The sequence below is a fragment of the Thunnus thynnus genome, chromosome 8 (assembly GCF_963924715.1).
Source record: "Thunnus thynnus chromosome 8, fThuThy2.1, whole genome shotgun sequence".
Lineage (NCBI taxonomy): Eukaryota > Metazoa > Chordata > Actinopteri > Scombriformes > Scombridae > Thunnus > Thunnus thynnus.
The window spans coordinates 12,937,956-12,956,526 of NC_089524.1; the positions used below are offsets into that span (position 1 = coordinate 12,937,956).

Genomic DNA, 18,571 nt, shown 5'->3' on the forward strand with positions numbered 1-18,571 from the left:
TAACTGCACTAAACGGTGTCAACCTGAAAGTAGAAATCTGTGACACACTAGATATCTTTGTTATTTTATTGACATCTGTGGCGCTGCTACTGTGTTCATATCATAATAGATTTACAATAAATATGATCTGCCAGTTGTCTCCATAAAATATATCATCAGCATTGCAATGTGTGTAAAGTATTGAAAAATAAGCATACATCTAGAGATCTTCAAATAATTCTGAATGCTGTATTTGTTTTATTGTTTTATCAATTTGGAAATGAGAAAATTAAATGACTTGAAAATTGTCAAATAATATAATCAAATTTAACAGAAATTCTGTTTTCAAAGTATGTGATGACGTTCTTTCAGTACCTTGTATCCTAATTACACATTTTCTTCACAAGTCTGCAATTTTTCCCCAGAAGTTTGGACAAGTGGAGAATAAATACATATTTATGACTCTTCATCTTTATGAAAATCACATTTGTTACGCACATTGTAGAATCTTTAAATACAGATGTTACAAACTGCGAAACACTTCATGTCTGCGATAAAGATTGCATCAGGAAAGTGAGAAACCATCCAGGAAGTCTTTTTTTCTTCTACTCTAAAATCATTTTCTGATATGCTTATTTGTACAAGCTTGATTCTCTTTACACAGGGAGGACGTTCAGTTCTTTGCACTTAATGGCTCACAGTGTGACACGGAAATAACAGGAAAGTTTGAGACCCAAGAAACTCATCTTAGCTTAGAATTTGTGTTATCATTGCAAGTATTTATGCCCGTCCAATGTTGCAAGAGAAACGTTATAGTTTGAGATAATTACTCCGTATGATTATACAAATTATAATGATACATATATAATGATAATCTTAACTTTTAAAGGCAAGTTTATTTGTGCAACATCTTTCAACAACAAGGCAGTTCAAAGTGGTTTTACAGAAGACATAAAAAAGGCATTAAGATGAGACAAACACAAGATGATAAAAGAAGACAAATCGTATTACAAATGTAAAAATAGGAGATAAAAATACAGATTGAACAAGAGGATAAAAATGACTGCAAATAAATAAGATATTAAAGCAGTGCACAGTTTGGAATTCGTACAGTTTAGAGCAGAACATTAATATCACTTTAATTTATTGTAGTCGGTTTAGAAATAAAACCATCTCTGCCTGAAGCTGCTTATTAACAGTTGCAGGGACGGAGCTATAGGCAAATAGAGTGTTCAAACATTGACCAAACAGCTTCAGGGATTTGATATGCAATGACCAGACCTTTAGAGCACTCCTCCTCAGCCATTCAACACATCCTGCTGTTAAGGATGTAGTTTGTGTGTGTGTGGTGTGTGTGTGTGTGTGTGTGTGTGTGTTAAGTTTGATGATATGACCGCCAGCCCTTTCCTTTCTCAACATGCCTGCAGCGATGCATCTCACTGTGCTGATGTCCCTGTTTGCAGTGACAGTCTGTACGAGTAAGTCATCTTTTCACATTTTTACCTGTTAAACTGTTAAACGTTTGTTTGAGAATTTGCCTAAAAGATCTTTAAAGATGCAAAGTTATGCAAACAGGAAACTTCCTGCTATGAGAGGGAGATTCAGCAGGTTTCACTGAAGTCGTTTGGTGCAGCTGTTTTCTCTCACTACACAGGAAAATATTGTATTTACTCCAATTTTTTACATGTAAAACAGCAATATTGGCATCAGAGACATTAAAAGTTAGAAAACATGCAGCCTCGTAGTAACACAGAAGCCTTTATATTCAGGCAATAAATGTATGTGTTACTGTAAAATAAGTTTGTCGTGTCGTGTCAAAGTGAAATATGCTTCTAGTAAACTGGAGATGAAGTTAAAGTAAATGGGAAGGTCACACCTGGGTGTTAACAAATATTTGATCTGCGGAACTGATCCTGAGTTGAACCTACGGTGGCGTCTACTACTTCTACAAACATTTTTATGCTCAGTGCATGTTCACAATGCCAGCTGACCATCTGCTGTCTATCTGCAGACTGTTATTTTTGCTTCATTAAACACGCCGCAGAGTCAACAGCCTCATCTGATCCTCAAGTTCAACTGTCTTAATGACACAAAAAGGAGAGACGAAACATGACAAAACGATCTCACTCCGAGCTCCATTAACTGTTCTGGAGCTTCTGATCATATTAAATGATCTGAGTTTGACAGTTTTAATGGAACTGTAAATGTTCAGATTTATATGTTGTTTTGATAGATTAGATTTTATTTGGAACACTTTAAAGGGGAGATATTATGCACATTTACGGGTCTATATTTTAATGGTATATCTATTGGTGTATCTTTGCATGATTATGGCTGCACTGTGTATAATCAATGTGTCAAATTGTGGCCAGTTTGTTACAGGGATAGTCAGTGTCTATAATGTGAATTCCTGGATATTCAATGTTCATCTGCAATTTTCTGTAGTGGTTCCAGTAATATTTGTTGTTAAAATGTACTGAAGTAGCATCACATGCCACGGTGAAGCTTCGTTTGAGTAAAAAGAGAAACGGTTATAAATGCACTCATATCTTGGGATGTTTGATTTGAAAGAGAATTTATTTTATTTCTTATTCTAACTATTCTAATTAGCTCTTTCATCAGTTTCTATCTGTGGATGTCCCTCATGCCTCTATGCACCTTGCATGAGGGGCTGCAGTGGAAATTGTAACTGAAAGTTTTGACAGCATTGGTTGCCAATTCAGGAAGCTTATCTTTTCGCCCAATTACCGCAGTTACAGTCAAAACAAACGCGACTGCAGAGCAGCAACCTGCACTAAACTGATATAACAGCTACATGAGTCACATGTTTTACCTGCAAGACTCGTGTTTTACTGCTGTTGTTCATCATTTGTGATGTTAAACCGTCAAAAGAAACAAAAAGCTTCTCCTCGCGTCTCTCCTGCCAACTGCTGACAGCGCTGCCAGCTGGTAGAGGAGGAGACGGCAGAGACACTGGTATATGTCTGTTTAAACAGGAGTTTAGCCGACTTCACTGCATTTAACACCGGAGCTGAGAGTGTCAGAGCTCGGAGCAGAAACACAGTCGCTCTGCATTCTGCTGCTGTCTTCCACTTCCATCATCTCACGCCCATTCATTTTGAAAGAGCAACGGCCAATGGGGAAACTCCTCTACTCGTCTGGCCAACCAATAGTGTAACTTCATCACTCACTCACCCAGGGACAACCACCTATATAGGGCTGGTCCGTGGCTGTTCCAGCCAAAAAACTCCTTTTTTATCTTTACTAACCCTTTATGCAGTCCAGCCTCCGTCTGAAACAGGCTGCCTTAGCTCCTGTCTCTTTAAGGCCCCCCTCCCGATGAGTCCACTCTGTTCTGATTGGCCAGTTCTTGTAAGCTGCCCCTCAGGACACATCCACTGGCTCCAGAGGCTTTGTCAACAAACCATGCAACACACTATAGCAGTAGGATTTCACTACTTCTTCTCATTCTTTACTCGAAATGTCAACTTCTCAAATACATCCGTAATATGAGAGTGGACAAAAAACACACTGGAACAACCTTAGCAACCAAGGCTACACAATGGGCAGCTGTTTATGGGCATGTGTGTAGAAAGAAATGTCAGAAACGAAGCATTCAGAGCAGGTTGAGGCCCTGACTTTTGACTTGCAGGAAACATTTCTACATACCTTCACCTCAAGTTTTGGAACTTTGATCATGTTGAACATACAGTAGATATCCAACATCATAACAGTATATAAATAACAGAAGATCACAAAAGCATAATATGTCCCCTTTAAGGCCTTGTCATCCTTAAAGGTTGAGGGTTCAAAGTGTAATGGTGAACTTGACAAAACAGTCATGCTCAGTTAACATCCACTCTTACTCCTATTCTGGATGACCCAGACTTTCTGCCAGGCTGTCAAGACCAGAACAGAGCCAGGGGATCTAGACTTTACTATACTTTCAGTAGCTACAGCAGTGATCTGGCTCACAGAAATGTGAATTTTTTAGATACTTATAAATCAGACACTTCATCACTAAAGATACCACTTTAACAACCAATAGTGCCACCTCACATGTAGAGAGGGCCTTGTCTTCACAAGTATCCAAGAAACGCATTAGTGTATTTTATAGATCCCTAATTTCCAACTCGTCTCTAACTTCCCAAGCTACGAAGCAAGCCTTGGAGAGAGACTTGGGCATCTCTATTGACGACCTAGACTGGCAGGAAGGACCGATACATGCTATGGAAATATCTATCTGTAATCAAACCAAATCTACTCAGTTCGGAATTGTACATTGCACACATATCACACCTGTTCTAAAAAAAAAAAGGATGCTGATGCGTCTCCACTCTGCTACATTCACTGTTTCTGTTCATATGTAAAGCCACAAAGCTCTTGGTTTGGTATTATGGATGAATTGTGTGTTATTTTTGGTGTTACAATGGAGGTAGACCCTATGTGCCTCCTACTTGGTCTTCCAGATGGTCATATTATAAATATCAAACACAAGAGGTTATTTAATTTATTGACTTTTGCTGTTAGGAAGAATGTTTTGTTCTTTTGGATCAAGGATGTTGCTCCAACAAAAACTTCAAGGCACAATCTTATAATGGAGTGTATCCCCAATGAATACATCTCATGTATGCTTCACTCCTCAGTGGACGCTTTCTATAAAGTTTGGTACCTTTACTTAGAATATTTTGGACCTACACCGTCATCTTCCATATCAGAAAGGGTTTCCTAAACTAGCTTAGCCTGTTTCTGTACGTTCTTTTACTGCAAAGCCAGTTTTCCTGTAACTTTTGTTTGTATATTTATTTACTTGATGTTGCTTTTCTCTGTTGTAGGGGATGGAGAGGGTTGGGGATGGATATAATAGCCACTGTTTTTACTTTTATTTCTTATTCTTACCTACTCATTTTATTCGTCATGCCCTGTCTGAGCTGTTTTGTTCTGTGTCGTATATGAAAAATTTGATAAATATATTCTTGAATAAAAACCCATATCCATACATAATAAACAGTGGGCCTCTTCATGACTTCAAAATATTGTTATTGACACAAATCTTTTCTGATCAGATTGGCCAAATTATCATTTACCTGTGTTATTCATCTGGTAAGTTAATGAGATGTTACAAGGTCATACTTATTGGGATTTATACAAGCCTTGTGTTCACATCTTCATCTACTGTAGATTTATGAAGAGTCATGTTGAAGATTTGATGTCAGCTATAGGAGGGAAAACTTCAGCTTTTGTTACAGAGCCAAATGTTTTTGTTGGAGGGCCGGATTTGGCCCACGGCTGCTATTTGCCTACCAATGCTCTAGAGGATAAGCAGCAGGATGGAAAATAGATGGATGGATAATACATCCAAGTCTACAACCCTGAAGCTGAGTTTTTATGAACTGAATGACATCCGCAGGAGCATTTAAGTGTTTATGGAGAAAAAGTCTGTTATCCCTAATATTATAAGGGCTCTCAGAGATAACACAGTGTTGTGCTTAAAGTATATCCACATATCTTAGTGCAAGATCAAAATAAAACGTTATTAAATCCAAGCAGATCCATGGTGAGGGTGTACGGTGGATGAGAGAATGGCATGAGGGTGAAATCTGTTAAATTGAGAGCATGAATTATTAAATTGAGAACACACATTTGGTATTTTTTTTCTCTGTGGCCTTTCCTGGGCTCCATAGAAAACAAACAACAGATTTGGATTAAATCTGCAAAATCTCGAACAAAATGTACCTAAAAAACACATAATTGTATAATCTGAAACCAACTGGAGCAAGCCAAAATGTTTCTGACTGCATCTAAATTGTACACCTCAGTGATCTACTGTGGATTAAAACTTTGACCTTTAAATACTATCAGGATCCAAAAACTCGAATTATAGCCTCTGATGAATTTATGTATTTTTGATCGATAGACATCATTATAGATTAACTTTTGGGCTGTGTTTTATCCTTAACTTTGCTAATCATCCCTACTTAGATACAGTTGCTATTCATATCAAGCTTTACGTTCTGGCACAACGCATGTATGTAGCTAAATGATGACGATGGCAGATTTACCACTCGAAATTCTTAGTAATAGCTGAAACAGTCGACGCCTCACTCAGATAGTGGTAGATGAAAGTAGACTTCTCATTTCTAGCTGCACCGTCGGTTTTGAAATGTCATCAGTTGGTGGCAGATTTTATCAGCTGTAGCTGTCTTGACCAAGTTCAGTACTGTGTGGTTTGTCGTGAACAAATACATTTACTCTAAAGTGGAGATGAGCCCATGATTCCCAGCTACACTTTAAGTTAATAATATTACTTTTGTTTTCTACCTTTAAAAAGCCTACAGACTCTCCAGCAGATTTATCTTGATCAGCTGTGGGTGCTGTTTATAGATTTTAATGCTGTTTGTTCTTTTATAGATAATTCCTCTACGACTACACAGGTGACAGAGATAACCACAAGTGCTAAACACCTCACCAGTGTGGTTTGGAAAAATGATACCAATTCATCAAGAGTGAAAACCTCTGACATCACACACACGCAACCACCAACAACTCACCAAATTTCCACTGAAGTTACTTCAGATAAAGTGTCATCAACACCTCCACCCTCCACTTCCCTACAAACATCAAACGGGACTGCGGTAACACATCCCAGCCCCCTTCCTCAGACGACAACCACCAACCAGACGTCCAACGAGACAGTTTCCCACAGATCAACAGTCCCAGCAGCCTCTGCATCACCCAACGTCACTGCAACCACCACCGTAAACGCAACCAGCCAAGGTCAGACCACTGCTGGGGCTGAGGGTTTATTTCTATTCTGAATCACAGATCAAAGAATAAAAGTGCAGCATCTAAAATCTCTAAAACATGACAGTTGATAACTTACAATAAAATGAATGAATCTGTACATAAAGCTTTTCTTAACACTAAACACTGCAGATAAAGTTTAATTTACAGTGAAATGGTGCTTGAGCTGTGTTTGAGCTGAGTTTCATTTCTGTGTATCTCACAGGCTGCAGTTTACATATTTACTTTAAAGCTGCAATCATTGATTTTTGGCAACTAGGGGGCAGAAGATCTTCAAATTGGCCACCAGACTTCAAAACAAGCTGTCTGTTCTGTCTATAATCTCATGAGAAGAGAGTGTGTTTCGTGTTTTGTGTTTCGTGTAGGTGTGGCATGCAGCAAGTTATGCACATTTCCAATAAAAGTTTTTTCTGAAAGCAAATATGAAACTGAAAACAGTATTGGAAAGCACATTTTATGATAGTGATCTCAAATCAGGAAATGATAAAACATCATAAAGGTATTGTAAAGATGAATGAGAAGAGTAAAAAAGAAAGGGGATTCAATTATCATTCTACTTGGCTAAATTTAATCTTTATTTAAAGAGGGAGTCTCATTGAGATTAAGATCTCTTTTCCAAGAGAGACCTGAGAACAAGACACATTCATAAGACAAGAACACAATCAGCAGACAGAAACAATACAACTACACAATTAACAAGGAATCAATAAAAACAGTTACAAGAAACATAAAAAAACATCAGACAATAAAGCTTGAAAATCTCCAAGAGGAATGTAAGACTCAAGTTTGAGGGCAGTTTGCAGTTCATTGTATTGAAAAGGTGCAAAGTACCTGAAACCAGTTCTGCCAACATTAGTGTGAACTGCACTGTGATACAGAGGGTTTAACTGCTGAAGTGTTGATGGGGCAGCATGACAATACACACACAAACAATCACTTAACAGCTAAAACAAGAAGATAATAAACAGACAATACTCCAACAAGGGCATGTTAGTATAAAAGATGGTCACAGATCTGATGAGATGTAAGCTAACAGTTAAACAGCAACTGCTATGAAATTATGCCAGAGGAGGTTGCTATAGCAACAAAATATTCAGCTGAAACAAACTGCTGTGTCAATTGTGTAAATTTCCCCTTGGTTGTAATATACTTTTCACTTTTTTGAGTTCCTCCAGCAAGAAAAGTTGCACCTTCTTTCTTCTGCAAGACTGATCTTTTCTGAAAGGCAAAATGTAGTTCATCCAGTTTGTTGATTATGTAGGAAGGTAAAGTTTTTGTTTGTGTCACCCTCAGCTCTTCCACATGAGTGGGAAAAAGGCGACTTGGTGGAAAATCCCGGTCTCGTTGCCGTCATCTGCATCTTCTGCATCGTTCTCATCCTTGTGCTGGTGGTGGCCATGGTGAAATGTACCCAATCACGGAGGTCCAACTTCGAGAGGCTTGAAGATGTGCCGATGGTGAGCTAGAAAACATGAAGCTGATGTTTTTACCCAGAGTGCCTCACACACCATGCCCATTTCTAGACTTTACAAGGGACATATTATGCTCTTTCTGGTTTTCTGTTATTTATCTGCTGTTATGTTAAATGTTAAATCTGTGGTCAAAGTTCCAAAACTTGTTGTTAACGTATGTAGAAATGCTCCCTGTGAGTCAAAAGCCAGGGCTTCAACCTGCCCTGAACACTTCGCGTGCAACAGGTTTTTTTCTACCTTGTCAATGAGCTGACGTCGGCTCGTCATGCATGCTCATAAATGGCTGTCCGTTGCGTAGCCTTGGTTGCTAAGGTTGTTGCTAAGGTTTCTCCACGTGTTGTTTGCATCGTCCACTCTCATATTTCAGATCAGATTCCGCCTCAAACATGTAACGATGTATTTGAGAAGTTGACATTTCAATTAAAGAATGAGAAAAAGTGGTCAAATCCTACTACTTTAGTTTGTTTCATGGTTTGTTGACGTAGCCTCCACAGTCGGCAGAAGCTGCCAAGCTGGCCAATCAGAACATTGGGAGGGGGGCCTTAAAGAGTCAGGAGCTTTACAAACAGAGGCTGAACTGAGGGGCTGCATAAAGGGTCAGTGAAGATAAATAAGGAGTTTTTTCAACTGTAAATCATGAAAAGATATTCCACTATATAAATATAGGAGGAGACAGAAAAAAGTTACTGATTTGTTTTGTGTTATTTTTTTGTATGTCATGCAATTTTTCTATAATTGTTTGCCACATTTTTGTAGAATTTTGTATAAACTGCCGGAACGCTTGAAGATTTCCTGCAATTGCAACCACATTTAGCTTCACATATCAGCTCCTACAGTGATGAACACCAAGGACACAACGAGACTAAGGACCAGGATCAGAGTTTGTAGATACAAAAAAATTGAAATTCACAATAATCAATGATATAACAAGAGTCTAGTGATCTTTAGCCCTGTCTTGTGTGTGATTTATCCATGATATTCCCACCAGCAGAGGCCGACACTGGACTGGGGACTGTGATGTATCCACAGCAGAATATAATCAAATCTGACCAAACTGTGACTCTTGCTCTACCTGATGAGCTTCACAGGGAATTGAACTTTCAAGCATGGCAGTGGATGAAGGCTGGCATTTAAAACACACACACACAACCGTCATGTGTCACTTCCCTTCAGCACTGAAGGCAGTGGTTTGCTGCTCATTCTTTTACGTAAACAGGAAGCCTGACTGGATTCTCAGTGTGAGAAAAAGTCTCAGAAGTAGGACAGAGTGTGGTGTGGTGAGAGTGTTGTGACTAAGCACTTTCTTCAGAAATGAATGCTCATTATTAGCAGTTCATTAGTGTCCTGGAGTCCTCAGGTGTCCTATCAGGTGACAGTATAATCAACCATCAGGGCTCCAACGTGTCAAAAAGTGATGATATAGAATATTACTACAGTCACCAGCTATCTATAAATCTTTATTGCTGCATGCACGGCTGTAGCTGCTGTAAAAAGCTTTAAGATATTACAACAGAGCGTTCTACATATGGACATGCAGTACACTGCAGCATGCACAGTACATGCCAACAATATGTGGGTACTAACAGCAGATTTTGCAAACTGAGCAGGTGATGATGAGCAGATAACTCGCAGGTTTCATAAATGATAGAACAATTGCATTTAAAAACACGGGTGAGGGACTGGAATATTAGAGCAGGTCTGATAATAAGGTTTTGTTTGGTGGGTGATGAGACCGGAAAAAGTGCATGTTACAGCCGATGTTTGTGTTTGTTGGTGAGTTATTGTGGTTAAGTTGTTAAGTTAGTTTTCTTTCTGAGTAAGTACGGAAAGAAGAGGGGGGGGGGGGGGGGGGGGGGGGGGGGTATTTTAAAAAATGAAAGCAAATAAAAATGATTTGTGTCCTCCAAAACAAAGAAAAAGCTAAGGTAGTTTTATTTTGTGTATCTTGTGAAATATTTCGTTTTCCCTGCTTGTGTCGCTGCTGCAACAAGAATCAAATTTGTCTTCTGGTCACCATTTTAACATTCAACAAGTTGACATTTGAAAGCCATAAACACATTTTTTGTCTCTTCCAGCAGTTTCTCTCAGTTTGTTTGTTGTTGGTTCTTAATGTTAAATTTAATCAAATTTGTCTAATGTATGATGGCAAAGACTTACGCTTCCTGTTACCCTTAATAGAGAACGGATGAAATCAAATAAAAACATTAAATACATTCTTGCTGTAAATGTGCCACTGCAGCATCTGACTCTCTGCAAAGACAGGCATTGTATAATAAATTACTTTTTTGTCTTTTATCACTTTTGTTGTTCTTTTTATCTCTCCAGGGCAAAATGAATGAAGAGTCTCCATTTGCTCATTACTCAAAGTGACAGAGGGGACTTCATGAGTCCAGGAGGAGGCACAAGTCTGACCCTTGTGGATAAAAAACCAGCAGTGACTCCAACGTCAAACACAGGAGAAGAAAAGTTCTTGTTTCCCCTTTCAGATTCTTACTTCTTCATTTAGCACCTCTATCGTCCCTTTTCAGTGACAGTGGGATATTTCTGCCTCTGCTTTGACCTTTGACCTGCTTAGTTGGCTGCTTGTAATTTTGCTGATTAAGGCTCTAAAGCTCAATCAACTTTTGCACTAACTTGTCCTCTAAAGTTTCTTTTGAGCCTGATGCTTAAAAGGTAAAAATATAAATGTCACGTTTCCCAAATCGACCAGATGTACTGAATGTCCTCATAAGCACTTTAAAATTCATGATTGCACTCAAACAAGTGATATTACTGACAAGAGTATAGTATGTATATATGTAATGGATGTATAGTAAGCATACTTGCAGATCTGTATGTAAAATTAATGTTATCTGTTGCACAAAGAAACAACTTTAATTGGAAAGTACAAGTAAATGTGGAATATGACGTATTAATAACATCTTCCTTGGCAACACAAGCTGGATTTGCTAAATTAAAAAACTAAAGAAACACATCAAGAAGCAAATAGAAGGAATGTACTGTAAAAAAACTGGAAGTCTATAGACTGAACTCTTGAAAATGAAAAAAACCTGTCTTTATTTTAAGTTCATAATCAATATGATTGAAGTTTTGATGAGCAGATAGTTGGACAGGCTGGCTCTTCTTCCACTGCTTGTTGCCGGCTCGAGACTTCAACAGTTTTAGTTCTACAAACAGTTTTCAGAGGCAGAAACAGTCTCATTATTTGAGTTTAATTTCAGTGGAAAGAGACAAAAACAAATGTTCATAGAGTTGTTCTCGCCAAGAAATATTAAACAGCCATGTAACAAAGGAAAGAGATAAAAAGTGGAGAAGGGTTATATATGGAGGATTTAGACATACTGCTATTATTAAAGCCAACGGTACAGTTTTAAATGGTCGTATTTGCCTTGCAGGTTAAAACTCGTCAGACTCGACCTTTTGAAAAAAAAAACAACTCATATTTTGCCAGTTTTCCTTCTCTGCTTTTTTAGCTCCTCTGAGGTATTTAATCTCAGCCAATGAACTCTGCCTTTTATAAATGTTTGCAGACCTGACACTATAGTCGGCAGAAACCTGAGAAATCATTGCAGTTCACCACATTTTAATCATAGCAGAGTCAACGTAGTTTTCACTCTGTACAGTTTTGACACACAAGTCTTCCCTATGATGTGATAAAGCTGCTCTGGTCCATTTATTTCAACATGAACTCCATCAAACCCCGGTCATCCAACATCTCCAATTGATCCAATGACTGAAAGACACACAGCTGACTGCTAATCAAGGATATTCTGACTAGATAACATTGATATTATATTGGCAATGTAATTTTGCTACAGTCCAATGTGTTTACACTCAGTGGACAATGTAAAGTCACTTTTGTTGCCCCTTTTTATTTTGTTCATTCATGGTTTAAAAAATCTGGATGATCATCATATGACCTCTTCTGTGTGAATTAAACAACTTCAGACTGACGTAAAGTGCATAATTGTTTAAATGTTTTAAATACAATAAAATTAAGATTTCCCCAAAATATTGTATTGAATTTATTGTATTTTATTTTTTCCCATATCTTCATTGCTGTCATCATTTACTCATCTTAATGTTATGCCGACCTTTAAACCAGCCAGTAATCGGGAAACCACCCAGCACACACCCAAAACTGCTGTCTGATGTCTTGTCACAGTTTAGCACGTTAGATGACTCAGGCTCCAGAGACACGGTTTGATGGTGAGGATTACCCAAAAAGGTCAGAGCCAGTACGACATGGACTGGATGAGTGTGTGGTCTGGCTGCACTGACTTTGGCCTGAATGTAACCTCAGTACTAAGACACTTAAAATAATCTGATGTTCCAGGGAAGACTGGAAAACTCTTTAGTCTTCTTCTATGGTAATAAACTGAACATCTCTGGCTTGTGGACTGTTAGTCGGGACGAAAGAAGACATTTGAGGACGTCACCTTGGACTCTGGGAAGCAGCGATCAACATTTTACACCATTTTCTAACATTTTACAGACCAAACGAATAATCAAGAATCAATAATCAACAGATTAGTCTATAATGAAAGTAATCATTAGCTGCAGCCCCAACTATATGGTAATTTTTTTGTATGTCTCTTTGTTTGTTACTCTACACTATCTTGATCAGGTCTCTCTGGTCAAAGAGATATTGTATCTCTAGAGGCTTCCTGATTAAATGCTGCTTACACATTAACACATGTAATTAATAATAATCCAGTATTATAATATGTTGCAATAATACAACATTCTGGAAAGGGCTGCCCTTTATAATAAGTACTTTCACTTTTGACACTTTAAATACATTTTGCTGATACAATACTTTAGTGAAAACTTTTGCTTAAAATGCTAAATGCAGGACTTTATGATGGAGTAATTTCATGTTATTGTATTGGCACGTTTACTTAAGTAGATAGATAGACTCATTGAGCAAGTCCATAAATAGCAGCGAGAAGGTCAACATACAACAAAATAAACAACAGATTCACAAACCTATTTGACCTAAATGAGTAAATAAATTACACATAAACAAACAAACAATCAGCGGGACTGAGTGTCTGTGAGGTGTCGTGTCCTTCTTCTCTCTGTGACAGCAGCCAGGTCAGTGTTTGGCAGTAAAGACGCAGCTGGAGCAGCAGACCTCGTGGCCGGCGGGAGTTGTTTACGTCCCGGAGCTACACTTCCTATCATGTGACCCGTTCGCAAACGTCACAGTTACGGCGGAGCCATGCAGCGCTGCATGTTGCAGAGTTTGAAGTCTAACCTAAAGTAACTCACCTGCAGCAATAAAAAATGGAAAACAGCGATAACCGCCGCAGTGTTACCTGACTGACCAGTTCAGCGGCATTTTTCTTGAAAGAAAAGCCTCGAGAAAGGATCGACGGCCCCTCCGGTGAGTGAAGTCTTTAAAGACTTATTCAGCAGACTTAAACATTGTGATACACCGGCAGATGCGCTTAATGAGACCGTGGATGTCTTTACACTGTACAGCTTTCCCTTGAGAAAGTTTCTGTGTGCGGGTTAAAGTTTTTTTTTCTCCTGGAAATGTTGGTGAAGAAAAAGAAAAATCACTGATTTCACTAAGTAAGTCTTGTATTATCCCTACAGTATTAATTTAAGGACATAAAGCAAGTATTTGACACTCAACATGGATCTTTATATCACAATTAATGTAATCATTAGATTTAATAGTCTGTTAGTGTTGCTTTACAGCATTTTTTCCTGTAATACGAAATCATTTTTCCTGTAGTGCTCCTGTAAGGACTTGCTCGGAAGTTCCTCATAGTATTCAATGACTCACCTATCTGTATTATACCCTCAATAGTGTTTAGCATAAGAGTAAAGCTGTGTGTACTCAGTGTGAGAATGAGTGGTTTCCAGTCTGCATTGTTTTGTAATGTAAGCAGCAGTGTATCTGTAAAGCTGTTTGTAATTCAGCTTCATGAGCAAACCAACATGGAATGTATTTCCCCAAAATATTTATCCGATCCCTCCTCCTGTCTTTATCTCCTTCCTTCCTCCATATCTGCTTCCTTTATTCTGTCTCCTACAACCCCCCCACACAGATAGAGACGGTCTCTGCACAGTTTGACATGGTCTAATCCCGTTTCTTCCTTCTTTCTCTTTCTTTTCTTTTGTGTATTTTCAGGGGAAGAGTCGAGGATTTGTCTTAACAGTCATCAACAATGTTTATCATTTCTTTTGTTTGCTTTTATCTCTGTTTTCTGCCTGACCCCCTTTCTCTCGCACACACGCACAACATTTTCAGAATGAGAAGAGGAATACTGCGTCACATCTGTCAGTAAATTTATATTCCAGTGTGCAGACTCCACTCTGTTTTCTTCCTGTTGAACTCTTGACCGGGATTTGTTTTGAGTTTGCTTTAAATTTTATGTTTCATTTTCTCTGAGTTTAAGTGTCCCTCTTTGCTTTGCTCAAACGCATTTGTTAAATGGAGAGAGCATAACTTCAGTCTTCTAGTCTGCAGATTCAAACCAGTCACTTTATAGACAGTAAAAACTGAAGGTCTCCAAAACGACGATGATTGTGATTGTTGATCATTTCTCGTTAATTGTTTCATTTTTAAGTTACTTATACTGATCTACTGTAGTCACCTGTTCTCGTGTCTAAATGAGTAACAAATAGTCTTTTTTTTGGAAAAGGTTTGGATTCATAAAATAGGAATGACTTTTTTTGATTCTTTGATAAATATCATAACATATTTCTACCCTAAAACCCTTTTAGCTTTAACGATCAGAAGTTTTGAGTTTTGAAGAGTTTTTGTCAGACTAGCTGTGATTGTGTCATCTCTTTACCTGGAGATGCAACAGGAAAATCACCAAAACTGGAGTTCATAATGTAATTTGGTGAGATACATAAAACTGGCAGAGTGTTAACTTGTACCTGCTGTGTTGACTTCTACATACAGCTACAGCGCAGTTACATAATCCTGCAGAGAGCCTCTAGCAGAAAAAGCTGTGTTGTCAAACCTGTTTCTCTGACTCAGAAACTTTGGGAATCTATCAGTGTCATCAATTCACAAGAAACACATAAACTAAGTATGAAAGTACTGTGTGGGTCCATTAGATGGCGTACTGCTCCTGCACTGAGTCGTCTCCTCCTGCTCTTATCGTTCTTCATCATCTGAAGCTGTTTAAGCTGCAAACATTTGCAGAGTCAAGACCTAAATCTGCTTTTGTCTGTCTGCATTAATCACTTGTAATTTGTCAGAAAATATGCAATTCACTTCTTAAGAAATCACTGGTGAGAGGAGGAGACTTTGAAAAGGAAACTAGGCTTCTATTGACAAGTGACTGAAATGCAGACTCTATATTTCAGTTTTGAAATATATGATAGTAGCTGCATTATGTCTGTGGAAGTGTGATTGCCAGTTTTGAGGGTTGGTTGTGTTTTAATGCTGTCCAGTTGCAAAAAATATTGTCATAGCTCTTGCATTTACAAAATTCTTTGCAGTACTCAGGTTGCAAGTACAGTAAGTGTGTGTGTGTGTGTGTCCCTCAGTAATTATCATCCAATTAAACTGAAGGCACTTTATCCTCTGTTTGCATGAGTTTGGCTACTTACCGTAGCGAGTATCACTCAGTCACTCAGTATGAGCTGGAAGGTGTGGGTTTAGTAAAGCACTTTCCTGTATAACGAAGACATAAAATACAAAGATATCTGGTCTCACTGAAGGTCAGACATTCTCCGTATAGTCTTAAAATGATTTAATCTTAAACTTGTACACACAAAGTTTTATTTTTCATGGAGCTTTTCCTGTACACAACCTCACCATTAAGATAAAGCTACATTTGTATGAGGTTTGAGTTCAGTTCAAATTCTGTTTATGTAGTTTAGAAATTTAAATGAGTGCAGTAGCTAAAGGTTACAGAAATAACTGTTTGAAATGTTCACGCAATAGTTTGATATTTTGGGAAAGATGCTTATCAGCTTTCTGGCAGACAGTTAGATGAGAAGATTGATGCCACTCTCATATCTGTACGGTAAATATAACGCTATTGCCAGGAGACAGTTAGCTTAGCCTAACACAAAGACTGGAAGCAGTTGGAAACAGCTAGCTTGACTCTGTCCAAAGGTAACAAATCCACCTTCCAACACCTCTGAAGCTCACTAATGAACAAGTTATATCTCGTTGTTTTAATCCATACAAGAACTTAAGTGTAAAAATGAGAGTTGTGGTTTTTACAGGAGGTTATGTACTAACCAATTGGTCAACTTTTTTGAGACTCAGCTGGTTGCCCGAAGACCTCACAGTGATGACAAGACTTCTTTCTCATCTAACTCTTGGCAAGAAAGTGAATAAGCATGTTTTACAAACCGTCCAATTGTTCCTTTAATATCATATCAAAAAGACTGGCGGTAACACATATATAAATAATGTAATAATTCACAGAGGTTTGTGTGTGTGTTTGAGAGAAGTTGGGCAACAATTTTCTCTCATATTTCCCCTCAGTAGATTTCTTGTTTCACAGTGAAGCTCTTGGACATTGCTCCAATTCTTTGCATGCCTTATCAGCGTCGGTCTTAACAAGCCTATCGGCTGTGCGTCACTACGTCGACAGCATCACAAGACACCTTACTTTATGATGGTTGATTGAACTGTTTAAGACAAGGACACCGCTGCTGTGATAGTTAATCATTACAGACCGAGGGGGTTCAACTCACGCTACACACTGTGTGACCTTTTGAATAACTGTCGCATGAGATGATATGCACTATATGATGCTATATAATAGTGATAACATGGAGTTCAGTCACAGGCAGAGCAGACGGTCACACTGAGCCTGCTAGCATCCTGCTACACAACACAAGAGCCACAGACTCTGAACAACAACCCACATTAGCTTTCCTGCTAAACTTTCCTTCTTATCTAACTTATAAACATGAAAACACGTCTTGTCCTGCACCTCAACTTGTTGAACGAGTCACTAAACAAACAAACATTCAACTGGGGAAAAATGCACTGATAACGTCAGTTTGCTGGCTAGATAGGTAATTAGGTGCTCAGCTGCAGCACATTAGACAGCATGTAAACATAGCTGCAAATACTCTGGTCCTTACTCATCACTGCCACTGCTAATAATACGCTGTCTGCCCATGACATGTAGACACCTGTCTCAAATCAGACAGGGATACACCCCTCCAGGCGCTGAGAGGAAAATGAGCTTTTCTGATACTCTCCCAAAGACCTTTTCTTTTTCTTTTAAGAATAAAAAACGATTGACAAAAAATTCATGACAGAAATGTTCACTGCAAAAAGGGATTATCAAATGTCTAACTTCAAGAAACTCTGCATCACAGCAGTTAAGTGTCAGCTCACGACAGAGAAAAGACAGGCTGTTATTATTATAAGAAATGAAAGACTGCCACACAAAGAAACTGACCAGAATTTCAAAGTACTGATGCATTGCAGAGGCTGACACATGAAACAGGGAAGAGCTCTGATCAAAAGAGGTCTGGCAGACTGTAGTGGAGCGTATCAGGGGGCAGAGGGTTTCCAGGCTCACTAGAAAGCTAGAAAGCCAAGTTATTTTTTTCTTCTTGGCAAAAGAAAGACAGAACACAGCAATGCAGTGAGTTTCAAAAGATAAAAACATAAGAAATGATTCACATACTGTAGGTAAAACTAGAAGACTCTCAGAGAGCACAGACCTCTGCCAAGGCTACACAAGCCTCCTTATTTGATAATTTATTGGTCTTTTTCATTTAATTTTGACTCGCCATACCAGGAAAAACACGTCTTACTAACAATGGCTCCATTCTATTCAAGTGTCCCAGTAAGTCAGTACAGTGTGACAGTGAGCTGGCATGCACAACACATAAACTGTATACAAAGATGGGCGTAGCGAGGTCTGATGTCACACGTTGGTTTACGCTGGAGCCAGTTTGAAGCTCAGAGTCGGTCATTGTCAGCACCATCTTTTTCGTTTGGAGCCAGGACCAGGTGTTGCCTTCCATGCTCTGGAAACATGCAGCACTACCTCGGACTGCAGCGAACGCTAGCTTAAGTGGGCTAACATTAGCTACTTTAGCTAAATTGTACTAATACGGCAGGTATCATAATCAAGTAACATTAAATATACAGAAATGTTGTGACAATAGTGCGACTCAGTGTGAGTCTAGTCTCGAAATCTGTTCCCTCGAATAGTTTTCCCTTCCTGTTAGAATTATGTTTCCCTTATCGCCGCCTCCATGGTTGGAGTTTGGGCTTAATTTGTTGTTAGGTATAGGGATAGCAGAGATAACTGGTTGAGGTTGGGGATAAGGGTTGGTGCAGGTTAAGGCAACAACTTCAACAC

General features: G+C 38.6%; 2 protein-coding genes across 2 annotated transcripts in view; both read left to right on the plus strand.

The window, feature by feature from the left end:
- Positions 1 to 1,294: 1,294 nt before the first annotated feature.
- LOC137187594 (protein CIST1-like) lies at positions 1,295 to 12,267 on the plus strand. Its single transcript, XM_067596610.1, has 4 exons — positions 1,295 to 1,457; positions 6,391 to 6,756; positions 8,077 to 8,240; positions 10,581 to 12,267. Exons 1-4 carry the CDS (start codon positions 1,397 to 1,399, stop codon positions 10,623 to 10,625), a joined length of 636 nt encoding a protein of 211 aa, XP_067452711.1. The 5' UTR covers positions 1,295 to 1,396; the 3' UTR covers positions 10,626 to 12,267.
- A 1,195-nt stretch (positions 12,268 to 13,462) lies between these two features.
- Positions 13,463 to 18,571, plus strand: part of LOC137187590 (3',5'-cyclic-AMP phosphodiesterase 4C-like) — a 118,001-nt gene continuing 112,892 nt past the window's right edge. Inside the window, exon 1 of the mRNA XM_067596599.1 lies at positions 13,463 to 13,644. The gene's annotated coding sequence lies outside the window, so the exon portion shown is untranslated. The remainder of the gene's footprint in view (positions 13,645 to 18,571) is intronic.

Coding starts and splice junctions, on each gene's coding strand:
- LOC137187594 (XM_067596610.1), top strand. CDS start 1,397: ATGCCTGCAGCGATGCATCTCACTGTGCTGATGTCCCTGTTTGCAGTG. Junction 1,458..6,390: donor TGCAGTGACAGTCTGTACGA/GTAAGTCATCTT, acceptor GTTCTTTTATAG/ATAATTCCTCTACGACTACA. Junction 8,241..10,580: donor GGCTTGAAGATGTGCCGATG/GTGAGCTAGAAA, acceptor TTATCTCTCCAG/GGCAAAATGAATGAAGAGTC.